Below are 23852 nucleotides of genomic sequence, written 5' to 3' on the forward strand. Positions count from 1 at the left end.
CCGTCTTTGCCTTCTCCGTGTCAACCATTTAAGTCAAATTGAGGCGAGAAAGAGGCATAAATAACAGAATTCTTGGACTACAATGTTTGCAAGTGATGATGATAAGGTCTGCAATTGAGTAGAAGACATATATAGAGGCATGCTAGCGTGGTTATCATTTTCTTCCCTTCTAGGTTTCATGTGATAAAGTAGACAGAGAATATGAAGAGTGAACGCAGAACGCCGCTCCTTCCTGAGCCAGAGATAATACCTAGATACATGGCGCCTTACACCGAGGAGGATACATAGAAGGGTGGGAGAAAAACTGCAAGCCAGAGCAATCAATGGTTAAACTGGAGGATCAACGGGGGCAGAAAAACAGCAAAAATAACGCAGAGTAGGTGATCAATATGGTGTGATGCCTCATGAAACAACCGGCAAGCCATGGCTCATTTCCGTCTTCGGGACGTCGGACGCATCTGGTTGACCTTCATCGGCGCGCGGGCGGCGAGCTTGGAAGTTGTTTCCTAGAAAATTGGCTTCCTCATTCGGGTGTTTGCGCATACCCAGGCCAGCCACGGCGATGCGGTTCAGCGAGTTCATATCGTCATTGGGCGCAGATGCTTGCGTTTGGGATTGAGGCTGTTGGGCAGGTCCTGGAGGAGCCTGGGCAGGTGCCCCCGTGGGTGCTGGACCGGTGCCAGGAAGAGACAGGTCTGCTCGTGGCTGGCTCAAATCAATGTTGCCGGGCAGCTCGGGGATCTCGCCCTGCGAGTCCAGTAGCCGGGATTGCAGGTTGATGATGTGTTCTCGCAGCTGGTAATTCTCAGCCTGGAGGGCCTTCAGCGTCTCCGACATGCCATCGAATTCCTTGACTTGTTCTTCCAGTTTTCGGATGTAACTCTCTTTCCGTTGGCGGAAAGCTCTCTGCTAGAGTCAGCCACGCATTCTCCGAATGCTCATTCAGGCGACAAGGGCTTACTCACTTGAGCGGCACGATTCTGCGCAGCGCGCTTGGAGGTCGACAACGGTCGCTTGCCATAGGTCTTGGGCGATTCTTGGCTCGTAGGCTCGGGTTGAGGGGGTGTTTGCGGGGGGCCACTCAGCATTGTGGCGCCTGAAATGGCAGGGTCAATGTTGTTCTGATCTCGCGGACTCGTGATATTGGGTTGCATATGCGGAGGCGGTGCCGTCTGCGGTTGCGGGCGCGGTTGCTGTGGGTGAGACATATGTTGATGAGCAGCTAGCAGCTGATCGTGCAGCACTGGTACAGATGTCGCATTAGCATCCGGGTCTCGCAAGTCAAGGTAACTAGGTTGGCGAAGTTGGCCGTCAACAGACGCGCCGGTTGAGTCGATCCCAGCTACGCGAGAAATTTTCCGGTCGCCATAGCTCATGTATCGACTCAACTCCAATACTGGGTCAAGAGGTAAGAGCTTACCCTGATCCGCATGATCCTATGAGACAGATCAATGTTAGCATCACCATCACTGTTGATCATTCAGGTAATCGTCGCGACGCGACCGGGGAGGCGTTGAAGACAGTCGCGTCGTCGATTCTCGGGCGTAGCCCCCATCGTGGACCCAAATCGCAGCCGAAGCGACCGTGAGAACAGACAGAATAGGGACCGATGTCTGCAAGCAAATCACTCGGGAACGATCTGGGGCAATGGGTGGATGGGACAAACGCGATCTGATGACAAACCGCGACACGATTAGGCTGCTTACCTGAGCAGAGGTTTGCATGCTTGGATGCGGCGCTGGGGCTAGTGTGGGCTGCATCGAGAGTATAGGATTCGAAAACAACGAGGATGCGCCCAAACAGAACAAAATATCACCAATTCGAGTCGGGCAAGGGGCCGGTCGAACAGCTCAGCTTGTATAGATGTCCTGGTCTGTTAAGAAGGGAGAGAGGATGTAGAGAATGACAAGGGAAACGGAGGAGAGGGAGAGGATGAGGTAAGCAGACGACGTCGGAGATAGCTTTCCTGGAAGTGGAAGTGCTAGCGCTAGTACGGTACTTGGTGAGGTACGAGTTATGTCCGTTTCGCTCTGATAGTCCAAATGCTGACTATTATTGGCGTTGAATAAACCTGGGGGGGAAAGGGAAGGGAGGGGAGGACTGATCTCGTAAGCAAGTGAGACTGGAAGGGAGGGGGGGGGGAAGACGATTAGTTAAAGTATCAGTCAGACGGTGACGTGTAGGACGGAGAAGGAAGAGAGGGAAAGGGAAGAAGGGAAGGAAAAAGGTCCACGGTCACCAACAATTGTTGAACACCACCTCCCCCCGGTAGCTCCTCCGGTAGGGGCTGGAATCCAGTGAATCAGGATTGCCTCAGGTGTCCAAGCCACATTCCGGCACTCAAGACTTGAGTGCGTACGCCCGGCGGAATAGACTAACTAAACTCCTATTTGGGTTGTTTAGTTCTTGGCACGATTCCCCAACTTCCGACAATGACTTATGCGATGACTACGGAGAGATGACTCCGACTGGTATGTACCTAAATATTTCTAGTAACTATATGGTAGAAGTAGCTGACTACTAAGAACTTAGCCTGCTTCGTAGGATCATTCGACCATCTCTCTCTATTGTAACTGTAGCTATTCTGGTTGTTCTTATTCTTGGTTCGCGCCAAAATTGCTGACAAAGCCGCCCATCATTCCCTCGGATCGATGACTGATCCGGCATGCAGGGGCTGACTCATCCACGGTCGGCGTGCTTCCAGGCTTGCATTAAGGCCGCGGGTTGTCACAATGCAGAGGGGATTGACAAAATGGTGCAACCACCCTGGCCCAATGATCACAATTGAAAAGGATGGCGTTATCCCTTTTCAATGGGCACTATTGATGGGTACTCTCGGTGCGATGTCTCAAGGCTTCCGTCGGAGTTTCGGCATCGGAACGCCGACACCTGTGCATCCAATCACCATCCTCATTGTTCTTGCAGTTGATGAGTGAAGATCGCCTGCCAGGCAGCGGATCAATTTGGCCGTTTATTTTCAAATATGTTTGCAAATCCAGCACATTGGGCATAGAACATGTGACGACTGTTCGATACTGCTAATCTTCATATACTGCAGATAAATATGTACAGAATACAGTGGATCATGAAACTAATAAACAAAGGTATGAACTTGTCACTTTATCACAACAAGTCATGAGCTGTATATGAACAATCCCTTTCACACTGGTCACCACCCGGCAGCACAAGCATCATAGTACACAACATTCAAGGGTCGAAAAGATGTCTCTTCCTCACTGCTGCTTCTTGGCGTTCGAGTCTCTCTTGAGCGTTTTGATGATCGTTGCGCCGACTTGGGAGGATTCCTTCCACCCTTTCTGCCGCATCCAGAACCGCTCAGCGGGATCCGTGTCATGAGTCGCCCAGGAACGAGCGTCGTCCTCCAGGGTATCACGAGTCAGCTGGGAAAGCTGCTCCGACTGGTCCTCTTTCTCGTCGACATCGGTCTCATCGTCACTGCTTCTGGCTCCAACCGTGGACTCCAGATACCTCTTTCGCACAAGGTATCGCTCGGTCTTCTCCTTGCGCACATTCGGAGGCTCAAGCTTGGCCATGGCCGCTCGCACTGCATAGCGCACGATAAGGTAGATATGCTCGCAGAAGAAAATAGTCAGAAGCAAGGCCCATCCTTTGATCGTAGTCGGCTCGCCACCGGGTCCCTCGTGGCTGGTGCTGAACATGTACGCAAGTGCTGCGGTAGTGATGCTACCAACCCACGACAGGAACCCAAGGCTATCCAGCCAGGGGCCAATTGTCTCCGCGCGTTGCGGCCAGGGTCTCTTGCACTCGACGCAAATCTTAAAGAAGTCGGACCGGAGTTCAATCCAGTTATTGATCAGGAACGAAACGGGAACGAGCGGCCAGACCGGAGAGAATAGAGCCAAGTAACCAAACTGGATGCACATCTCGCGCAGATCGTCGGTCACATCATAGTCAGACAAATCGGCCTCATTGCGGACGCGAATGAGGAACTTGGTCTCATCGGGGTGGTCGTCGAACAAAGCCTCTGGCGATTCCTCTTCTTCAGAGCTGGAATCCGACTCCACCTTTCCGTTCTTCTTGCGAAGGTAATCTTTGTATTGGCGTAGAAGACGCTGCTTCAGAAAAGGTACGACGGTCTCCATGGCGAAGCCGACTACCTGAGCTGTGACGGTGAAATAGATGACTTGCTTCCGTAGGCGGTCGGGGTCCATGCTGAATTCAGTACGTGACTTCGTAGCAACCTCTTTCGAGACAAATGGACGAACAGTCACCTGGAAAATGTCAAGGTGTGGCACAATCCGGCTAGCGAAGGGCACGTAGACAAAGGCGGTCAAGAACACAGGGAGGTATGATGTGATAAAGTTGATAACGAAGATCTTCTGCGTCAATGCGACATCGTAAGCTTGTTGTGATTCGTAGTTTTCGTAATCGTTCAGCTTGGTCGCAACCGACACCAAGACCGTACTCATCGTTGGAATCAAGGCCGAGAGCAAGATAGTGGGAATGAAGACCTGATCCGTCAGCTTATTTGAACGAAGTAACACGAGGTACTAGCGAGGCCTACCAAGTACGACTTGAGTGGCCCGTTATAGATCTCAGAGATGAAGATCTCAATGGCAAAGCATGTCGCAATAATAACTCCCAAAGCGATGATGGACAGCAAGGCGAAGGGGACCTGGAGCAACTGTCTGCACATGCGCGTTGTCGCTGGAAACACGCCCTTGATCTCTCCGGTACTCTCGTCCCGGATCTCTCTTTCCGGCCTAAACTCGCGCCGTTTCTCGCGGACGGCGGAAACTCCTTTGGTCTGCCATCGACAACTCAGGTCCTCCTCCTGCCGTTTCCAGTATTCAATAAACACGATGCACCAGAGGCAGTTGACCACGGAGTAAACAATTGAGAACGACCCAATCAGAAGCCAGCAGGAAAACCCAAAGATCGCGGGAAACAGGAGGAATCTGAAGTAAGACTGAAGGAACGAGAAGTAAAAGCCGACCTAGAGTTCCGCACGGTTGTTAGTCTCCAGACACTGTACTGAGCATCGAGTCCGTGAAGGGTACCCACACTCTCTCCGAAGATATTGCGTATCTGATCTAGATCCTCCGGGGACAGGAACGTCTTCTGGCTCCAGTCTTTCATGCACTGCTTGTTCATCTCCTCGTCATGCAAGGGAAAGATCGAATCCACGTTCTTCCACTCCCCATGTTTCGGGGTGATACCAGCGCCGCCAGCCTCCTTAGGCACTGTCATCATGTGGTAGATGACGCGCAGTCGCTCCGACTCGGACTGCGGCTCGGCCGAGGATTCCGGCTCGGGCTCGGTGTTGCGGACGCCATAGAGCCAGTCGCGGATTCTGCGATAAGAATAAAGAAGTCACAGTAAGCGACAAGTCCTTCATAGAAAAAGACGCAGGTAAAGGACTCACCGGGACTGATACACTGCGCGTTGGAGACTCTTCTTGCGCGCGGCACGGACAAAGACCAGCAGAGATGTTTCGTCACCCTGCCTCACTTCGGTTTGTAATCCAATTTCAAACAGCTTATGCAGCAGTCGTTCTAGTTGCTCCGTAGTCTGTACGATGTCTACACTGGGTCAGGGCGGGGAAAATCAATGATTATAGCCAGCCAGGTACGGTGGCGCCCTTACCATTATCGCCAAAGTTATAACGAATGACGTAGTCGACATAGTGGTTATTATGCACGGGATCGCGAGGAGTTGTAGAAGCCATATCAGAGGGAATTGCAAGCTTTCAAGTCATCCGTGCAATTGAATAAGGTGGTGAGCTCTTATCCAAGAGATGGTCGCTGCTTGAAGCTTTTATCAGGGGATGTTTTGGGGGGGGTTCCCTTCCGCCCGCGATGACGACGTCACCTTCGAAGCTTGACTGTAGGGTTAGCCCTGGGCGGTGGCTTGGACCCTCCCCCTCCGTCACTATGCATTCATCTGCCCTCTGGATCGACCCGATCGTCAATTGTCTAAGATCTGGATTCTATTCTCGTGGTCGCATGATACTCAAGTACAACAAACTTCCTCGATCTCACATCCTACAGAGTAAATGCTAAACACTAAGAATTCTATTCTGCATATCGCTCGAAACGTGATCCTCACTCGGGGGTATTTTAATGTATGTATGTACATGTTCAGCGATTGAAAAATGAAACATAGCCAAGGGGTTACCGAATTCCAGTCCTTCCTGCTGAGAGCCTCGAAAGCGACTCTTCTGAGAAGTCGACCAGCGCAAACCACGACACAACCCGCAAGACACTTGGTCACTTAACGTGTCAGAAGGGCATTGGTGTGTGTCCTCCCGAGGCCGGACTCACAATAATCGCCTGATGATTCACGAACCAGAGTCAAAACTCGCGCGCGATCAGATTCCTTCCGCAAGCTTGTTCAAAGCGGGTCCCTCCATCATCATCTTGGTCCACTCATCCATCGCTTTGGCGCCCACCTGCTCGTAGAACTTGATGCTTGGCTCGTTCCACTTGAGGACGCTCCATTCGAGCCGTCTGCCGTTGACCTCCAGGACCTTAGCCGCAAGGTACTTGAGTAGCTTGAAGCCATATCCGTTGCCGCGCGCGCTCGGCTGTACGTAGAGGTCCTCGAGGTAGATGCCCGGAGCGGAGCGCCAGGTGGAGTAGTTGTAGAAGAAAAGGGCCATGCCCACTGGCAGGGGGTTGGGCTGCTCCGCCGTTGCCGGAGGGATAACGAGCGCAGTGTAGACAGAGCCTCGCTTGGGGGTAGAGTCGGGGAATGACAGAGTTGCCAGGAGAGACACCTCGGTTGCCTCGACTTCGTGGAGAGCCTTCTCGTAGTCGGCAAGCTCGCGGATAAATTGAAGGATGATGGGGACGTCTGCATTGATCCGGTCAGTGAGGCTGTAGCGTGACATGGTCAGTGAGGGTACTGGTAGGCCTACCCTCAGGCGTCGCGAGACGAATTGTAGGTTGTGCAGACATCGTGCAGAAGGAGGGATGCAAGATAAGGTGTCAGTAAATGATTTACTTGGGGGATGTAGCCATGAGGAGAACGAATGTCCTTCTTATAGTAGTGTCTCTGGCTTCCCCGAATCCGAAGACCCGCCTGGACCGATGGGTCTTTTCCCCACCAGATCCGTCTCGAGGCCGGCTCTCTTTGGCTGGAACTCCACGCCTTACGGAACTTCACGCCTTACCTTTGACTTTCCCGGTGTCCAGAGTGACTCAGAAAGAGCGCGCATGTATACACTGGGGAATCGTATAGAAGAATGAAGAAGACGAAGGGAGAGGAAGGTGTGAATATGTGTTTGCGAAGAGATATATGCGACTATGTACAGTTACAAATATGTGCTTGAAGGCTACCAGAGCATCTACTTGGAGGAAATGGCCGACATCCATTTCTGCTCGTCCGTTCTATGACAAGGTTAGCTGTTTATACGATATGCAAAGGGATGTGCATAATACTGACCGGTCAAAGTGCAGCAGCATGCCGAGAACGGGAATCAGCTGCTTCTGATAGTTCTTATCCTTCTGCTCCAGGAACTGGAGAAGAACATTCTTCAGATAAATGTAATCAATGGACCCTGCGCCGACTCCAGTGGGCGTCCCGCTGCGTGTCGACGGACTGTGCTCCTTCGCAACTGGGGAGGTGATGGTTCTTCTAGAGCCAGAATCGATCGAGGACCGTGACGACTGTGCAGTGTGACCGAAGCGACCTTCATCCGGAAGCAGCTTGTTCGATTTACGCAGCTTTTCCAAACGGGAATTCGTTTCCTCGACGGATCGGCGCAGCTCGGCTTTCTCCTTCTCAAGGTCGCGCACCTGCTTCTCGCTTTCATCCAGCGAATCGCGCAGACCTGCCATGGCCTGTCGCAGATCGGCAAGCTCCTGGGTCGTCTTCTCAGATTCGGCCTCCAGTTGATCCCGTCTACGTTTCCAATCCTTCTGAGTCTGCTCCAGTTCCTCTTTATCCTGCTCCGCACTGCGCAGAGCTCGCTCGGCTTCGCGTAGCTTACTCTTCAGGTCTTCCAGCTCACGCGCACGGCGTCGACCCTGAGCACTGGCTTCATCCTCGGCGCGATCTCGCTCCTCAATGGCGGCTTCCATACGTTCCTTGAAATCGCGCACCTTGGCATCGGTGCGACTTTCGATGTCGTTCAGAAGACGCCGCATGGTCTCTCCTTCGCGAGTGCGTTCGCTCAGCAGCCGGTGAGCATCCGCCAATTCTTCTTCGAGACTTTCGCAGCGTTCGCGAGCCTCCTTCATCTGCATACCCAATTCAGCAGCTTGGTCGCGCATACTATTCATCAAACTTTGAGCACTAGCGTGCTGGGCGGTCTTGAGTTGAATCTCCTCCCGCAGGCCTTGAAGTTCTTTATTGATCTGACTGGCCTGGGATTCGCTTTCGCGGAGCCGGGCGCGGGCGGTTTTAAGCTCCCCCTGAGTCTTAGACAGCTCTGAGGTGACCTTCTCCTTAGCCTCCGTAGCTTCCTGCTTCTTACTCTCCGAGTACCTCAGGTCAGACTGGGCGACCGTCAATTTCTCCTCGGCCTTGAGCCTACTGTCGGTTTCCTGCTTGATCTTATTATTGAGTGTCTTCACTTCTTTCTCTCGCTCAGACATCGTGTTCTTGAGGGTCTTGAGTTCGGCCCGCAGGTCATCGTGTTTGTTCTCCAGAGTTCTCAACTCATTCGTCTTGCTTGTGAGGGACTCCTTGGTGGATTTGAGCTCCGAAGATTCGGCGCGCAGCTTCTTCAACTCTGGTTGAAGTCTTTGGAGAGTCTCGCGCAAGTCCGTGATGTCTTTGAACCTCGTGGCAGCCAATTGTTGAGCAGCAGATAGCTCAGTTTCGAGCGTTGTGAGCTTGATCTTGATACTCTCGTACTCCTCCTTAAGATCATTATGCGCTTTCTCCGAATCAGCACTTTGAGACGCATGAGACGCGATGTTCGTGCGTAGATCCGTCAACTCCTTCTCCAGCTTAGAGATGGATTCCTCCAAAGCTTGCTTCTCCGCGGTCAGCACCTTCACTTTGTCCTTTGACTCCACATGCTCTTGACCTATGTGAAGCAGGTCGTCACGGAGGGACTCGATCTCCTCCTTCAGGTCTTCCTCGCCCTTGAGTTTCGAGCTGAGACGGTCGATAGCGGCATCCTTCTCGTCCAGCTGCTTCTTTAATGTATCAATACTTTCTTCCAGCTCAGCCACCTTCGCTGTCAATTGTGCAGAAGCAGGTTCCGCGCTTGGCGACGGATCCCGGTCAGCTTCCGTTACTTTGCTAGCCTCTTCGCCGCCCTTGGCACCGCCAGCCCCTCCCTTCTTCTTTTTCTTGTTCTTCTTTTTACCACTTCCCGCAGCGCTTGGCGGGTTCACGACCGGCTTTGCAGTCTCCGTCGGTTCTTGCTGAGCTTCAGTGGCGTTAAGGCTGGGAACTAAGCTCTCACGGAGTTCATCGAAATTAGCTTGCTTGCCGCCAATGACTTGTTCCTTGGTCAATTGCCAGGTGGTATTGTCTTCCATATTAGTGTCGAGGAAGTCAACGACGTTTTTTAATTGCAGGTTGTCTTCCTTCTTCTGCTCAGCATCGCCCTTCAGTTTTGTCATTGCCTCCTCGCTCTCCTTCAGCTGGGATCGGAGGCTGTCGACAAGGCCCTGTAGTACACTGAGACGTTTCTCATTGGCCTCCTTCATCTGCTCCATCTTTTCCAACTTCGCAGTAAGATCGGCATCCTTCCCGGCAGCAGGGGATGGCGAGGCCTTAGCTTGCAATTTCTCGATTTCCTCGGTCCGTTCTGTCAAATCGAACTTTAGTTTCTCAATCTCCGCGCTAGTCTTCGATGCCATTTCTTCGGACTTTTCAAGCTTAGCCTTCAGATCGTCAAGCTCTCCTTGCTTGGAAGACTTCAGCTTCTCGAATTCTGTGTCCTGCTTATCCTTGAAATCACGCAGTTCTGTGAGCTCTCGGGTCGCGGATTCAAGGTTGTGAACCATGCCCTCGGTGGACTCGTGCGCCACTGCTAGATCACGCTTCAGCGACTCCATTTGAGTCTTCATGGACTCGATCTCCTCCTGCTTTTCTTTCAGCTCGGACTCCAGACGAGGGATCTCGCTATCGTAAGAAAAGAACTCTTCACTATCACCTTGGTGTTCAGCCGACTTCTTCGGTGATGCGGCGGTCACAGCAGTGTCCTCCATTGTAGACTTCTCCTCGGACTTCGCGACCGACTCACTGGCGTCCGAGGCTTTCTCATTCGATTCCTTCTCAGCCTTGAGTTGCGCAACCTCATCCAATGCAGCCTTGGTTGCCTTTTGAGCCTCTTCCAGTTTCTTCTTGTAGTCATCCCTCTCGGTGGTCACACGCTTGAGCTCCTCCACCACCATATCTCCCTTCAGCGACAGCTGGTTCAAGTACTCGGTCAGGGCTTTCGGTTCGCCGATGGATGTCAAGGGGGTATTTTCACGAAGAGCAGCTTCGAAGGGTTCGATGGAAAGGACTCGCGAGTGTGCCATGCGATAGGCTTTGAGAAGCTCTGATGATCACCGAAAGACCACATTAGTCTGCGTTGCCAAAGGCTCCCCCTGCGTGGATTGCGCTGCATACCTTGGTAGCGGGGTTCCAACTTGGCCAGCCGCCGCAACTTGACCCGAACCTCTGGAGGCAGATCCGAGGTGGAGGACTGGTTGTTGTTGTTGTTGTTGTTGTTGCCTTCCGCAGTTGCCGGGGTGGACTCCTTCTCCGTTACGGGCCCTTCCTGCCCTTTGCCCTCTCCGGCTGCCGCATTGTTGCCTTCCGGAGTTGCCTCGGAGCCTCCTCCAGCTGCGGCCTCCGGTCGCGGCGTTCCCGATCTACTCGAGGAGTCATCATCCCCAATGGCGAACTCGGGCTCGAATTCATTGGGGTCGGGGCCCCGGACGGGAGTGCCGGTGTTGCGGCGCGGGCGGCCAGAGCGGCGGGATGGGGAAGTGGTCGTGCGGTTCGAAGGTTGGCGGGCGGAGTTGGAGCGCGAGATGGAGGTTTGGGCGGAGCGTTGACGGGCTTGCTCCTCGGCAATCCGCGAGTCGATCGCGTCGCGCAAACGCTGTGTTGTCACCAAGACGGTATGATTAGCACGAGCAGGAGGTGCACGAGGGGTGTGCCTGATTCGGAGCGGGAGACGTTATGAGGTGCTGTTACCTGAAACATGGCCGAAGCGGGCCTGTGAGCCAAGGCCACGGCAAAAAAGTTGATAAATGAGAGACAGAAGAGGAGAATGCGCCCGAGGAGGATAATACAGAGGAACAAACGAAAGAGAGGGAAGAAGGGGAGTAACAGCATGTAAGGACGGGCTGGGGAGAGCTGGGGAGATTCCGCAGCAGGCGGCGCGGCGGTGGAGGCTCATACGCGGCAGTTCCAGTTGTTCAATCGCCTTTCGCTCTGGCACGGGCGGCCAAGGCGGGCGGAAACGGGCAGCAAAAAAGGGTGATTATGTGCCGATTCGGGGCGACAATCGCAGCAGCAACTTGGGCATCTTAGTTGTTGTTTGGATGTAAGTTAGCTGAGAATTAGTCTCTTGCATGGAGAGACATTAATTCTACGTCGCGCTTACATTAGCTATCGGCTCTTCGAGATTATTGATATCCATTACTAGTATGGAGATAGGAGATTCTCAGAAAGATAATAACGCGATCACGGAATATATATTGAGACGAAGCTCGAGGTCTTCTACCATTGACTCCTTATCATGATTACACAATTAGACGAAGATAGTTTTTCATACTGGAGATAGATGTGAGAACCCTGTAGTCCCCGATTGTGTGGCCATATTTGAGTATAGTGTACTACACTGAGAATTTGGCAGTGCTTAAGGTAAGAGACAACAAGCACCTCGCTCATAGTACTCCGTAACTTGTGGAAGTCTGGACCATTCTCCGAGGTTCATCAGAAACATGGACGGGGCGTTGCTACTAAGGCCAATGCGGTTAAGGGCGGTTCTTCCCCTTCCGTTCCCTTCGTTTCCATCTTGCGATAGACCAGCCACAACCATCTCTCAGCCCACGTTGTTTTTGACTTGCTCTCATGTCGTGGCCTGCGCTGCATGTCTATTATTCACTTGCACAGGGTATGATTGACTTTTAATTGCTCCATTTGATAGGCCGAAAAGGTCGATATCAGTCAGTGAGTTGGGAACCACGGGGGTAGCGCTGCCTATCTGAGACTCCATCCGTGACTAACTTAGCCCACTTCCCCCCCCGTACCTTAGCGGGCCGCCGCCGTTCAAAGCAGGGAAGTCTGATGGCATCATGACCGACGGCGGAATGTCCGCTATGACCTTGCTTGCCTCCTCGAGCTTGGACACTTCTCTCCAACATGTCTTTCCTTCTGCCTCATCGACTTCCACTCCATTCCTCGCAAATCCAACCCCTCCGGCCATAACCGCCAGCATCTCCCTGGTGCCCGGCTTCTCCTCCCATCTTCCGCCCCGGCCAGTACCCCCTCCTACTCCGACAACCATGGTGGGGTGGATTGGTTGGGTGTTTTCCGTCCTCTTCCAGGTCATTCCAGGTGTGCTATACTGGATTATTACCTTCTCGACAATTACTCTTCCAACATGGCTGTTCACGCTGTTCTCTATGAGCTTGACCTTCACAATGAATTTCACAACGCTGTGAGTGGTTGACCCCAGACGAGCCCGATCCTGGACCGGGCCCCGACAACACAACTAACACAATGCCTGGTGCAATCATAGACTGCTCATCGCGCTGGCCGTGGTCTCGACCATCAGCTGGTTCATACGCTACCGCTTCCTGAACATGTACAGCCGATTGCCTCCGGAGCCGCAACGCAAGGAACCCCAGCTCGACCTCTTCCCAAACATTCAAGAGGAAGACTCCAAGCCTGGTCTAGCCAACTACCTGGATGAATTCCTCAGCGCGATCAAAGTCTTCGGCTACCTGGAGAGACCGGTTTTTCATGAGTTGACGCGAACAATGCAAACCAGGAAGCTAATCGCGGGCGAGACGCTTCTGTTGGAAGAGGAGAAAGGCTTTTGTCTAGTTGTCGACGGATTGGTACAGATTTTCGTCAAATCCACTCGAGAGGGAGAGTCAGCTGAAGAGGGAGAAACGAATCGCGCGTCGTCGGACGAGGATGACCACAATGTCGATGGGAGACAAGGCTACCAACTTTTGACTGAGGTCAAGAATGGCGCATCGATGTCGTCTCTGTTCTCTATACTATCACTGTTCACGGAGGATGTTCAATTGAAATATGGGGATAGCGCTGAGCAGAGCTCATCTGTCCTAAGACCTACCCCTTCACGTTTGTCTGACTCCTTCCCGGCTAGCCCTCAGGCGCTGGATGCTTCTCCGCCGACCCTTCCCAGAGACCGCAGCTTTACCTCCCATATCAACGACAGTGCGGACTTCTTGCCACCTGTGCCTCCCTTACACCTTGGTGAAAGTCACACACCGCCCACGCCCAACACCCAGAATGCCCAATCAAGTACAAGAGCGCACCGAGGCAAGCATGGCCAGAAGTCGGTTCATCCAGATATTGTGGCGCGAGCAATGGTCGACACAACTATAGCAATCATACCCGCTAGTGCTTTCCGCCGTCTTACCCGGGTCTATCCCAAAGCGACCGCACATATTGTGCAGGTCATCCTCACGCGGTTACAAAGAGTGACATTCATGACAGCCCACTCTTATCTGGGTCTGAACAACGAGGTTCTGGGGATTGAGAAACAGATGACCAAGTTCACTACACATGACTTGCCGAACGAAATGCGAGGGGCAGCGCTGGATCGCCTCAAAGACAAGTTTATCAAGGAGCGGAATCGACTGGGCCCGGAAGAAGTCACGAAAGGAATTGCTCTACACAATCCCTTCTCGGGTAGGAGAAACCGGTCGAGTAGTTTCCGAAGAAAAGACGCTGTGCTCCACGCAAAACTGGGCGTATCGCGGCGCCCGACTGCGGCTGTGATCCAGAACAACTCTCTCAGCGATCGTGAAGCTGCAGGTGTTAGCCCTGGGGACTTGCTATCTAGCATACAATTCTCGCGCTTTGGGTCTAGGTATGAGAACTTTGCTCCAAAATTGCTGAGCCCACTCGCAGAGAAGGAACAGTCGCCTTTGCGATCCCCATCGCCCATCATCCAGCCCATGGGATCTTTCTATCGGAAGGAAAACGTGGACGAGGATGCTCTCTTCCGTGAATCTATACTAGAATGCATCATGAAGGGCATCGGTTTGACCGAAAGTACCAATGGCCTTCTCCGCAAGAGTCAAAATTCGGGCGACGCATCTCCAAGGCTTCTCTCTTACGACTCGCGTCGCCAAAAGGCGGTGTTTGGCAACAATGCTTTTGGCTTTATTGATCCTTACGAAGCCTCCGTAGATGATACAGAGTCAATGATGTCGATGTCCGTCACAAGTGCCGGTGGTACGTCGCCAGTCATCAATTTGAGGGAAGAGTTGCGAAACGACATCGAGATTGTTTACTTTCCTCAAGGGTCCGTGCTGGTGGAGCAAGGCGAGCGCCATCCAGGCTTGTATTATGTGATTGATGGATTCCTGGATGTGGGAATCCCTGTCAGCGATAAAGAAGATGATCTTGTCGGATCCTCCCGCCCGGCGCATGCGCAACCTCGCGAGGAATCCTTCCCAACTCTGAGACGGACTCAGACCAACACTTCGCGCATTTCGACCACAAGTATGGGAACTGGCACTAGTGACCCTAAGCGCAAGAGACAGCCACGGAAGTCTCTGTATATGATAAAGCCTGGAGGGATTCAAGGCTATGTTGGTGCCGTCGCATCCTATCGCTCGTACACAGACGTGGTTGCCAAAACGGATGTTTACGTGGGATTCCTCCCGCGGGCTTCTCTGGAGAGGATAGCGGAGCGGTATCCGATTGCTCTATTGACGCTGGCTAAACGACTGACGAGCATTCTCCCCCGCCTACTCCTCCATATTGACTTCGCACTGGAATGGGTGCAGGTCAATGCTGGTCAAGTGATCTATCACCAGGGCGACGAAAGTGATGCTATTTACCTTGTGCTGAACGGTCGTTTACGGTCGGTCCTCGAAGGTACTGATGGAAAGGTGACGGTCCTTAGCGAATACGGGCAGGGTGACAGTATTGGCGAGTTGGAGGTGATGACCGAGTCGACCCGCCCGTCATCTCTACATGCAATTCGCGACACTGAACTGGCTAAGTTCCCGCGGACCTTGTTTAACAGCCTGGCGCAAGAGCACCCCGGGATTACCATCCAAGTATCTAAACTCATCGCACAACGGATGCGAGACCTGGTGGAGCAACCGGTGAAAGAACAAGGGCTGGAACGAGGCAATTCCGGCACCATCAAAACAGCATCTTCAACTCTCAACCTGCGGACTGTTTGCGTCTTGCCGGTGACAGGCGGAGTTCCTGTCGTTGAGTTCGGGCACCGGCTGCTGCAAGCCTTGCATCAGATCGGGGTGACGAACGGCGTCACGTCTCTCAACCAAGCTGCTATCCTGAATCACCTAGGACGGCATGCTTTCAGTAAGATGGGGAAATTGAAGTTGACACAATATCTAGCGGACCTAGAAGAAAAGTATGGAATGGTGCTCTACATTGCTGACACCACCGTAAATGCACCGTGGACGCAAACCTGTATCACCCAGGCCGATTGTATCCTGCTGGTCGGTCTTGCAGAATCCTCGCCCGGCATTGGTGAATATGAACGATTCCTGTTGGGCATGAAAACAACGTCCAGAAAGGAACTGGTGCTGATACACGAAGAACGGTACTGTCATCCCGGATTGACTCGTCAATGGCTGAAGAATCGTGTGTGGATCAATGGAGGTCATCACCACATCCAGATGCCCTATCGTCTCGCGGCTGAACCCACGCATTCTCAAACGAAACGCCTAGGGACGGTATTGAAACAACGAGTCCAGGTCATCCAAGCCGAGATCCAGAAGTACACATCCCGCCGTATACGCCAGACGCCTCTTTATTCGGCCCAGACACCATTCAAGGGCGATTTCCATCGGCTGGCCCGCCGGCTATGTGGTCGTTCAGTCGGACTTGTGTTAGGTGGCGGTGGAGCTCGAGGTATCGCTCAGGTGGGAGTCATCAAAGCGCTTGAAGAAGCCGGCATCCCCATCGACATCATTGGTGGGACCTCCATCGGCTCGTTCATCGGAGCTTTGTATGCTCGAGATGCGGACGTCGTGCCTATGTATGGTCGGGCCAAGAAGTTTGCCGGTCGCATGGGAAGCATCTGGAGGTTTGCGCTGGATCTGACCTATCCGACCGTGTCCTACACGACTGGACACGAGTTCAATCGCGGAATTTTCAAAACATTCGGCAACAGCCAAATTGAAGACTTCTGGTTGGAGTTCTACTGCAACACCACCAATATCAGCCGATCTCGCGCGGAGTATCATTCGTCCGGTTACACGTGGCGCTATGTCCGTGCGTCTATGTCTCTGGCAGGCTTGATTCCACCGATTTGTGACGAAGGTAGCATGCTGCTCGATGGCGGGTATATCGACAATCTCACTGTAGGCCACATGAAAGGGTTGGGGGCGGACGTGATTTTCGCGGTTGATGTTGGATCTATCGACGATAATACCCCCCAAGGGTATGGAGATTCGCTATCTGGCTTCTGGACGGTGCTCAACCGCTGGAATCCGTTCTCCTCATTACCCAATCCCCCCACTCTGTCGGAAATTCAAGCACGGTTGGCATATGTTTCGTCCATCGAGAACCTTGAACGCGCCAAGACGACCCCCGGGTGCCTGTATATGCGACCGCCGATCGACAAATACGGCACGCTGGAGTTTGCTAAGTTTGATGAGATCTATCAGGTGGGGTACACGTACGGCAAAGAATACTTGGAGAAGTTGAAGAACGAAGGGTCTCTTCCGTTACCGGAAGAGACGGAAGAGAAGAAGAAACTTCAACGGACACTAGCGCCCCGACGCGCAAGTATCTGAGGTAGAGAGTAGTTATTTCTCAATGCAAATCAATCTAGATATATAGCCTAGAATTTTGGACTCTTACCATGTCAACTGTAGACGTATCTGTAGGGAGTATCTGGAAGACACGATGCTGATGCTGAAATTGTTGTTCGTGTTCGCTATGTTAGATAGATGTAAGGCGAAAGGAAATGTGTCTGAGGAAAAAAACGAAGGGATCGATCGGGACGGGATCTACAGACCGTCAGACCCTACACAGTATGCTTACGGTAAGACCGGAGCTTGCTTTCTCTCTCTCCACTCCGTCGCGGCGTCGCCCGCCCCCAACCAATTGGTCTCACACTTAGTCTACTCCGTACAATACCCGATGTTCTAGACCCGCGGATGGCAACCAAGCTTGTCACTGCCACCGGGACTAGTTAATGCACTCCAATCCACTCTGCATTACGGAGTAATCCGTTTCTCTCCCCCCCCTCCCTCTCTCTCTCCGATTGTTTATCTTTTCTCAAGGGCCCTGCTGACTTGGACATTTGATCATTACGCGTGCATTTATTTCCCGGGGCCCCAGTTACTCCTCCTGAGACATTGCTTGTTTCCGGACCACCCGTCAGAATAAAACCATGCACCTTTGAAGCCTGTGCTTATCTCCACCACCTGTTTCCCATCGAGGAACCGGTTCCTCTGGGGCGAACCTCCGACTGAACGATTCTTTGGACGCTGCAGTAGAAACAATGACGGCCTCTCCATGTGGTCCGTTACGACTTTTGCTACATCGCACATGGACTCTATTGGTCATCTGCTGCATTCTCCTGGTGTTTCTATTACTGGTCGTGATGGGAGATGAAGCTCTCACAATCTCGCGTTGGTGACCCATCCCTAGGTTTTCACAGCCTGGAGGTCTCTACTAACAGCCAGCAGATCGGCACCCGACAGTGAACCCGGACAGAACTCTGGCTTTGGTTGTGGCAAAGTCTCGAAGAGAGGATACCTCTTGGGCTTACCGGGTCATGCCCCAGTAAGCAGACGCCGTGCTCATGGACAGCTAGACGCGAACAGAAACCGGGTCTACTTACTAACGTCTTGAATAGCTGGAGGCCATACATCTATACTTCCGACCAAGAACCCGGATTTGCCAACCTCCCCGCGAATAAGGGCCGTGAGAGCATGGCCTACTTAACGCACATCGTCGATAACTACGACCATTTGGCCGATATCACCGTGTTCATGCACGGCGGTGATAGCCAGTGGCATAATGATGTCAGGGACCTGGATTCGCCATCATTGCTCCGCAGTCTCAATCTTCGCACGGTGGAGCGGCTGGGATACGCTAATTTGCGCTGCCATCATCGCCCGGGCTGTCCGGTGGCCGTGCGGCCGTTTGACCCTGACATGGCTTCCGACCATAACATTGTGTACCGCAACTTCACCAGCATCTATCTAGACCTATTCCGAGTGCCTGTGGACCAGATTCCTCCGGAAATTGGAGGCGTTTGCTGCGGTCAATTTGCGGTCTCACGCGAGCGCATCCGGGGCCGACCGAAAGAAGATTACATGCGGATGCGCGATTGGGCGATTACCACGGAGCTGGACAATTTTGCTGTCGGATCTGTCTTTGAAATGCTGTGGCATATTGTTTTTCTAGAAGCACCAGTCGCGTACGTGCTATGTCCCTGGTTGGTTGGCTGGAAATGCAGTGCTAACAGTGTCACGAATTGACAGTTGTCCCGATACCCAGCAGTGCTACTGTGAACTATATGACCTATGCAACGAAGAGCCCGACAACTCCTGAGTGAGCTTCTCCAGGTTTTCGATGGAGCCATCAATCAAAGCGTCGTGACGGCTCACGGGCCACAGCGTCTCCTTTATGGTCGTTTCTTCGGGGAATTACCGAAACAGGTAACAGCCTCCGGGAGGGATTCAGCGCCGAAATTCTAGCCTTGTGCCTACACCCAATGGCAACCACACGTCGACCTCAGAGGCAAAATGGACATGCAGCCTTCGTTCCTGGATCCAGTACAATGAGCTTGGCATGCTTCGACTATAAGAACCACCACCTACACGGCTCGAACCGCATCCGCTGTCATGTTTGCGGCCCGGTCCCGCGATCATGGCACTGCCGGAGGCGCAAACCGGTCTGGATGAATTCCATCGTTCTGGCCCCCATCGTCTACAAGTTGAACAAAGCGAAGATCAGCGCCTTCTTCCCAGCAGTGGAGAAGTCACTCCATCTCGACCCAGCTCGACTAGTACAGTATATAGGTCCTCGACCCATCAGAGTCTTCATTTCAACACAGCAAATGGTCGCGATGGCGATCCTAGCGGCGGCGGACATTCTCAGGCCAGCCAACCAGCTACTACCGAGCCGGCCTCGTCACTACTGCTCAAGAAGAGAAAGGGCTGGCGGTGGAGGCATCTTTTTGTAAATTCAGGGATGGACGAAGCTTATGAACTCCATGACGATGGCGCCACCCTGACGCGCATCGTGTTCCTTCGGGTCGTGGCCCTTTTCATACTTATAACGTGAGCTACCGGGCGCTTCGTGCGTTCATTCTACATACTATCACTAATCACTGGCATCAAAAGAGCAATCGTTCTCGGCGCCATTGGGAAGAGCTATGATATCGCATCTCTTACGGTCGGAAATGGCGTTCTTGTTGATGAAGATGCCCAGCTCGCCGCCATTGGTGTGATAAACAGTATCCTGCAGCTTCTCACCCAAGGGGCTCTCCAGCACAGTTTCACTACGTTAGTCACCCACTGGATGACTGGAAAGGGGCAGAAGGGAGCTAGCCTGTTAGAATTTGAGCTGTACGAAGAGCACCAGAGTCTCTGGGCTGCCATTTCGGCGTTCAAAGAGCGATGCGAACTTGGTGTGCGCAAGCGTATCGCATGGCTACGACTTGGCGGTGCACTGGCGGTAGGGATCTGTCTCTTTTTGCTCGGGGCAGCCATGAACACTATAGCCATTCCCAAATCCCGTTGGTGGCCAGACACGCGCTATGTGGTGCCGGATCCTCCGGATGATCGATTCTATTTCACGAACCAGACGTCCCAGATAGCGAGCGTCAGTCGAATGTCGCTGTGGGGCAAAGCCTGGGATATGGTGCGCATCGGAGGGCCTGTTTCTTGGGAGGTGGTACGATTCGCCTTTTTCTTGTTTTCTTTTCTTTTCTTTTGGCATTTGCCTGTCAGAATGATGCTTACGTCCGTTCCCTCCAGGCACACTCTCTAGCAGCCTATCACTCCCTCCAAGCCCTGGGCCTTCTTTACGACACTTTCAACAACGCGCCCGGTTGGCGCTCCCTCGGGGATAACGAAGTACCTGCCTTTAGCGCAATCCGGATCCCTGAGTCCTCCGCAGTTATCCAATCGATGGCCGTGCATGGCGACCTCGCCATCCAGATGTACGAGGCGCAGAAAGCACACAGCAAGCACAACTGGGCACGATACTCCACCGGATGGAACGCGCTTCTCCTCATCCCCGGTGTCCTCCTTACTACCTCTTGTAACGATCACTCGAATTCCAGCAGCAGTAGCAGCGCAGGGGCCTGGGAAGCCACCTTCAATTCCAACGCAACCATCACCCTCATCATCGGCCCCGTCACCAACACCAACGACAACGACAACAGCACCAACGCCTTCCCTGGTGCCACCTGCCAGCTCCAGGTCCAACAAGCCCAGATCCCCCTGAGTCAATGGCTGTACTCCGGCACCAGCAACTATGCCTACGCCATCGACTACGGCGAGAACAACCCCAACCCGGCCCTCGCCCTCCTCCCCAAGAACAGCACGTCTCAGGCCGACGCTTCCATCGCCGCCGAAACCACCAGCTGGTTCACAGCGATCCTCCCCAACCTTCAATCCTTCACGTCCGACCCTGCCCTCCTCAACCTCACCTCGCTAGCGCTCACTCTGGCGGATGACCTCGTCAGTCTGAACCGGGGGTATACGCGCCTGGACGGGGTCGCAGCTGTCGTTGCCACGGTGTTCACGGACATGATCACCTCGTTCGACTGGACGTATTCCGCTGTGCTGCAGGGGGCGAGTTCCGAGGGGGGTAGTGGTAGCAATGGTACGGATCAGACGACCCTGCAGGGTCCCGTGCGGTGGCAGCTGTATGGATCCGGACCGCGGTTGCCGTGGGAATGGACCATCGCCATCGTGCTGGCGGTGGCGGTAGCAGTGCATGTGGTGGACCTGGGGGTGGTGGTATGGTCGCGGGGGTTGCGGGAGGGGTTTTGGCTGAGTGTGGATGGGATGATGGCTGTTGCGGGTGCAACGGGGAGGACCCCTACTCCTTCTCCTTCTGCCTCTGCATCGGCTTTTGCTGGCGATGCGGGTGTGACGAAGGAGGGGCCCACGGAGACGAGGTATATCGTTCGAGAAGAGAAGCCAGACACATTAGAGGGACAAGCGGGCGCGGGCGAGGAGGGGAAAGTGGTGCTGCTGCAGGCTGGGGAGGAAGATGATGAGGACCGGTATGCGGTTATGCGGCCGGGGAGGAAGTATAGAGGTGTTGGATAGGGGTCCTTGGCTTTCCCGGTGTGTTTTGACGAACGATGCCAGGACTCGGTTTGTTTTTTGACTAGATGGCTGTACGGATCAAGCTTATAGACGCGGCTGATTGTTAGAGTCGTTGATTTCAATAGAGTTGGATATACGAGCAGCTCTGCATGAAGCGAAGCATACTTACGTCAAGTCCAGTTTAAAAAGGGAGAGCATCGTCGCAATCCTTCTACAATTCCAAGACGAATACCATACGAGTATCATCCAGTCGGCACTGAAAGTTGAGAAAAGGAAGATTAAGTTAATTACTGTAACTATAAACGTGGTAGCGAGAAAGGTAAACACAACAACAACAACCATAACCACTATCTCTTCACCCACCTCATCAGCATCATCATCATCATCATCATCATCAACATCATTAGATCCATTACCGCATCACCATCACCATCACGATAACCACCAACCAACCAACAAACACAAAACCCAAGTCCCCATTCAACCCCCCCAACCACAACAATATTAAGCTAGTAAATAAGTAAAGCAGCAACTCATGGCGCGGGTGAGGTAGTTCCCACCGACTGAGAACATGGTATCATCACAACAAGGGTCGAAGAAAATCCGATCCCGCAACACAATCATCCTTCGGAATCATTCAGTGACTTAGCCGATGACAGTGGTCCCAGACCAGCAAGCACATTCCTGCCCAGATTAGGTCCCATTCAGTTCACACCAAGTAACAACCGGTGGAGGCGCTAAGCCGACGCAGCGAGCGGCGCATCCGCGGGCCCGCCGTGCGCGCCGCCCGTGTTCTTCTCGCGGACGGGGGCGGCGTTCTCGCGGCGGTAGGCCCAGAGGGCGCCGACTTCGAGGAAGATGGCGAAGAAGGTGAAGATGCTTTTCCGGAGGTGTTAGTATTCGCTTCTTTCTGTTGAGTCTAGGGCGGGTGGGTGGGGATAGCGCGAGAGTTGGTTTGGGGGAGGGGGGAAGGTGCGAAGGGCCACGTACAAAGTGAGGAAGATGAAGGCCTCGTTGGCTTTCTTCAGGGCGCAGGAGGCCCCCGGGGGAGCGTTGGCGGCGCAGTTGTGCCAGTTGTAGTCTTGGGCGGCGAAGATGAAGGAGGTGAGCCATCTTATTTTGCGTCAATGTTAGCCACTAGGGTTGTTGGTGGTGTATAGGGTTTAGGTTTGGGTTTGGGGACAGGAAGGGGAAGGAGAACGTACAGGTAGGAGAAGATCACGTCAATCGCTAGGACGAACTTGCTCAGGGCGTGGGGCATGAACGGCGAGACGAAGGCCGGGAGAAAGAAGACGACGGAGATGGTGGACTGGACCATACAAGATGGTGGTTAGTCGGATGGTGTATACTTCGGAAAATCAGGGCAAACGTACAATAACCTCATCGTAGATGATGTGCTGGCCGCGCGGACCCCGGTGGATGAAGTAGGAGGTGATGCCCATCACGATGACTGCGCTGGCCCATTGCATGAACCGGGTGAGCAGCTGCAGGGGACGCGCCACGGTGGTCGAGAGCAACATCTTCGGTATATTGTATTGTCTTTTCGACTCTGAGGAGGAGATGGATGACCTGGTGAGATCGAGGGCGGGCTAGGGTTGCTTTAAATTCGCTGGAGAAAAAGAGAGAGCTGGGAGAAAAGGGCGTGCGCGCGATAGGCAAGGCCTTGAGTGGTGGCTTTGGATTCTTTGTGATCGAACTGGTTACAGACTGGTCCTGAATGGCATCAGATGTGCGACATGGACAGGGTTTTTTATACTCAAGAGAAGGGGGGAAATGCACATGGTCTATCCCTCTTCGACCCCCAAGTCAACACCCAAGCGTAGCATTTACGTCAGAGGTCCATCTACGCTGTGATAGCTTTTTTTTTTTTTTCTGTCTCTTTTCATTAATTCGGGGTCTGCACAGATTCCATCTTCTTCTGGTTCTGGCCCCAAAGACCAGATGCCGAGAGAACCGTGTGTGAAGGTTCGATGGTGGGAGGGAGATAGAGACAAAGTGTTGGCTCCCCCAGATGCGTCATAGTTTCCCTTCTGCATGAAGTAAGTTGATTCCGAACTTGGTCCAGGCTTTGGGCGATTGGATGATGTTTTTCCTTTAATGAGGAAAAGGTTTTGCAAGTTGGCGCTAGTTGCAGCTATAGCTAGCTAGTCAGTTGGTTCACTGGTTGATTAACCCAATTCTTGTCCAGTACCCTTGTTCATCTTCTGCCCAACGACAAGCATTGGAGGAGGGGAAGACCATCACAGCTCAACTTCGCAGGGGCCCGAAGCGGGAACGCTTGGCAGTAGACGATTGGCATCACATCACTGATCGGCAAGAGACATGGACTGATGGGGGGGGGGGGGGGGGGGGGATGTGGTGCAAGGGAGGAGGTTGCGTGATGACTGAATCATCGAGAAGTAACTTAACTACATGAGTAAC

General features: G+C 53.1%; 9 protein-coding genes across 9 annotated transcripts; 4 read left to right on the plus strand and 5 right to left on the minus strand.

The window, feature by feature from the left end:
- Window positions 1-100: 100 nt before the first annotated feature.
- Window positions 101-2125, minus strand: BO66DRAFT_395816 (uncharacterized protein). Its single transcript, XM_025648316.1, has 4 exons — window positions 1707-2125; window positions 1421-1436; window positions 966-1243; window positions 101-906 (listed from the first exon to the last, which is right to left on the minus strand). Exons 1-4 carry the CDS (start codon window positions 1758-1760, stop codon window positions 403-405), a joined length of 852 nt encoding a protein of 283 aa, XP_025498770.1. The 5' UTR covers window positions 1761-2125; the 3' UTR covers window positions 101-402.
- A 905-nt stretch (window positions 2126-3030) lies between these two features.
- On the minus strand, window positions 3031-5801 carry BO66DRAFT_359934 (anoctamin family protein). The gene is made up of 5 exons (XM_025644986.1): window positions 5629-5801; window positions 5408-5564; window positions 5047-5335; window positions 4547-4978; window positions 3031-4493 (listed from the first exon to the last, which is right to left on the minus strand). Exons 1-5 carry the CDS (start codon window positions 5708-5710, stop codon window positions 3234-3236), a joined length of 2220 nt encoding a protein of 739 aa, XP_025498771.1. The 5' UTR covers window positions 5711-5801; the 3' UTR covers window positions 3031-3233.
- Window positions 5802-6074: 273 nt separating this feature from the next.
- BO66DRAFT_432315 (GNAT family N-acetyltransferase) lies at window positions 6075-6971 on the minus strand. The gene is made up of 2 exons (XM_025650634.1): window positions 6902-6971; window positions 6075-6837 (listed from the first exon to the last, which is right to left on the minus strand). The coding sequence occupies exons 1-2, from the start codon at window positions 6939-6941 to the stop codon at window positions 6353-6355; spliced, it is 525 nt and encodes a 174-aa protein (XP_025498772.1). The 5' UTR covers window positions 6942-6971; the 3' UTR covers window positions 6075-6352.
- A 359-nt stretch (window positions 6972-7330) lies between these two features.
- Window positions 7331-11142, minus strand: BO66DRAFT_443472 (putative vesicle-mediated transport protein (Imh1); the record flags this gene model as incomplete). Its single annotated transcript, XM_025651511.1, has 4 exons — window positions 7331-7373; window positions 7429-10489; window positions 10561-11038; window positions 11134-11142. 4 exons carry the CDS (start codon window positions 11140-11142, stop codon window positions 7331-7333), a joined length of 3591 nt encoding a protein of 1196 aa, XP_025498773.1.
- Window positions 11143-12005: 863 nt separating this feature from the next.
- On the plus strand, window positions 12006-16925 carry nte1 (lysophospholipase; the record flags this gene model as incomplete). Its single annotated transcript, XM_025650133.1, has 2 exons — window positions 12006-12604; window positions 12686-16925. The coding sequence occupies exons 1-2, from the start codon at window positions 12240-12242 to the stop codon at window positions 16923-16925; spliced, it is 4605 nt and encodes a 1534-aa protein (XP_025498774.1). The 5' UTR covers window positions 12006-12239.
- A 451-nt stretch (window positions 16926-17376) lies between these two features.
- BO66DRAFT_226789 (DUF3431 domain-containing protein) lies at window positions 17377-18855 on the plus strand. The gene is made up of 4 exons (XM_025642731.1): window positions 17377-17768; window positions 17826-17922; window positions 17996-18562; window positions 18627-18855. The coding sequence occupies exons 1-4, from the start codon at window positions 17639-17641 to the stop codon at window positions 18694-18696; spliced, it is 864 nt and encodes a 287-aa protein (XP_025498775.1). The 5' UTR covers window positions 17377-17638; the 3' UTR covers window positions 18697-18855.
- A 159-nt stretch (window positions 18856-19014) lies between these two features.
- BO66DRAFT_405911 (uncharacterized protein) lies at window positions 19015-21431 on the plus strand (the record flags this gene model as incomplete). Its single annotated transcript, XM_025648995.1, has 3 exons — window positions 19015-19427; window positions 19491-20043; window positions 20100-21431. 3 exons carry the CDS (start codon window positions 19015-19017, stop codon window positions 21429-21431), a joined length of 2298 nt encoding a protein of 765 aa, XP_025498776.1.
- Window positions 21432-22168: 737 nt separating this feature from the next.
- On the minus strand, window positions 22169-22951 carry BO66DRAFT_443476 (uncharacterized protein; the record flags this gene model as incomplete). The annotated part of the gene is made up of 4 exons (XM_025651512.1): window positions 22169-22310; window positions 22422-22544; window positions 22637-22740; window positions 22805-22951. 4 exons carry the CDS (start codon window positions 22949-22951, stop codon window positions 22169-22171), a joined length of 516 nt encoding a protein of 171 aa, XP_025498777.1.
- Window positions 22952-23045: 94 nt separating this feature from the next.
- Window positions 23046-23635, plus strand: BO66DRAFT_227275 (uncharacterized protein). The gene is made up of 2 exons (XM_025642732.1): window positions 23046-23470; window positions 23620-23635. The coding sequence occupies exon 1, from the start codon at window positions 23149-23151 to the stop codon at window positions 23392-23394; it is 246 nt and encodes an 81-aa protein (XP_025498778.1). The 5' UTR covers window positions 23046-23148; the 3' UTR covers window positions 23395-23470; window positions 23620-23635.
- Window positions 23636-23852: the final 217 nt, after the last annotated feature.

Source organism: Aspergillus aculeatinus (assembly GCF_003184765.1).
Source record: "Aspergillus aculeatinus CBS 121060 unplaced genomic scaffold BO66scaffold_70, whole genome shotgun sequence".
NCBI classification, from domain to species: domain Eukaryota; kingdom Fungi; phylum Ascomycota; class Eurotiomycetes; order Eurotiales; family Aspergillaceae; genus Aspergillus; species Aspergillus aculeatinus.

Excerpts from the sequence above, each read along its gene's own strand:
- BO66DRAFT_359934 (XM_025644986.1), bottom strand. The coding sequence starts at position 5,710 with ATGGCTTCTACAACTCCTCGCGATCCCGTGCATAATAACCACTATGTC. Across the intron at positions 5,565-5,628 it reads TTATAACTTTGGCGATAATG|ACATCGTACAGACTACGGAG; the intron begins GTAAGGGCGCCA and ends GACCCAGTGTAG. Across the intron at positions 5,336-5,407 it reads CGCGCAGTGTATCAGTCCCG|AATCCGCGACTGGCTCTATG; the intron begins GTGAGTCCTTTA and ends TTCTTATCGCAG.
- BO66DRAFT_227275 (XM_025642732.1), top strand. The coding sequence starts at position 23,149 with ATGGCATCAGATGTGCGACATGGACAGGGTTTTTTATACTCAAGAGAA.
- BO66DRAFT_226789 (XM_025642731.1), top strand. The coding sequence starts at position 17,639 with ATGACGGCCTCTCCATGTGGTCCGTTACGACTTTTGCTACATCGCACA. Across the intron at positions 17,923-17,995 it reads GCTTACCGGGTCATGCCCCA|CTGGAGGCCATACATCTATA; the intron begins GTAAGCAGACGC and ends CGTCTTGAATAG. Across the intron at positions 18,563-18,626 it reads TTTCTAGAAGCACCAGTCGC|TTGTCCCGATACCCAGCAGT; the intron begins GTACGTGCTATG and ends ACGAATTGACAG.
- BO66DRAFT_432315 (XM_025650634.1), bottom strand. The coding sequence starts at position 6,941 with ATGTCTGCACAACCTACAATTCGTCTCGCGACGCCTGAGG. Across the intron at positions 6,838-6,901 it reads TCGTCTCGCGACGCCTGAGG|ACGTCCCCATCATCCTTCAA; the intron begins GTAGGCCTACCA and ends GGATCAATGCAG.
- BO66DRAFT_395816 (XM_025648316.1), bottom strand. The coding sequence starts at position 1,760 with ATGCAGCCCACACTAGCCCCAGCGCCGCATCCAAGCATGCAAACCTCT. Across the intron at positions 907-965 it reads CGCAGAATCGTGCCGCTCAA|AGAGCTTTCCGCCAACGGAA; the intron begins GTGAGTAAGCCC and ends TGACTCTAGCAG.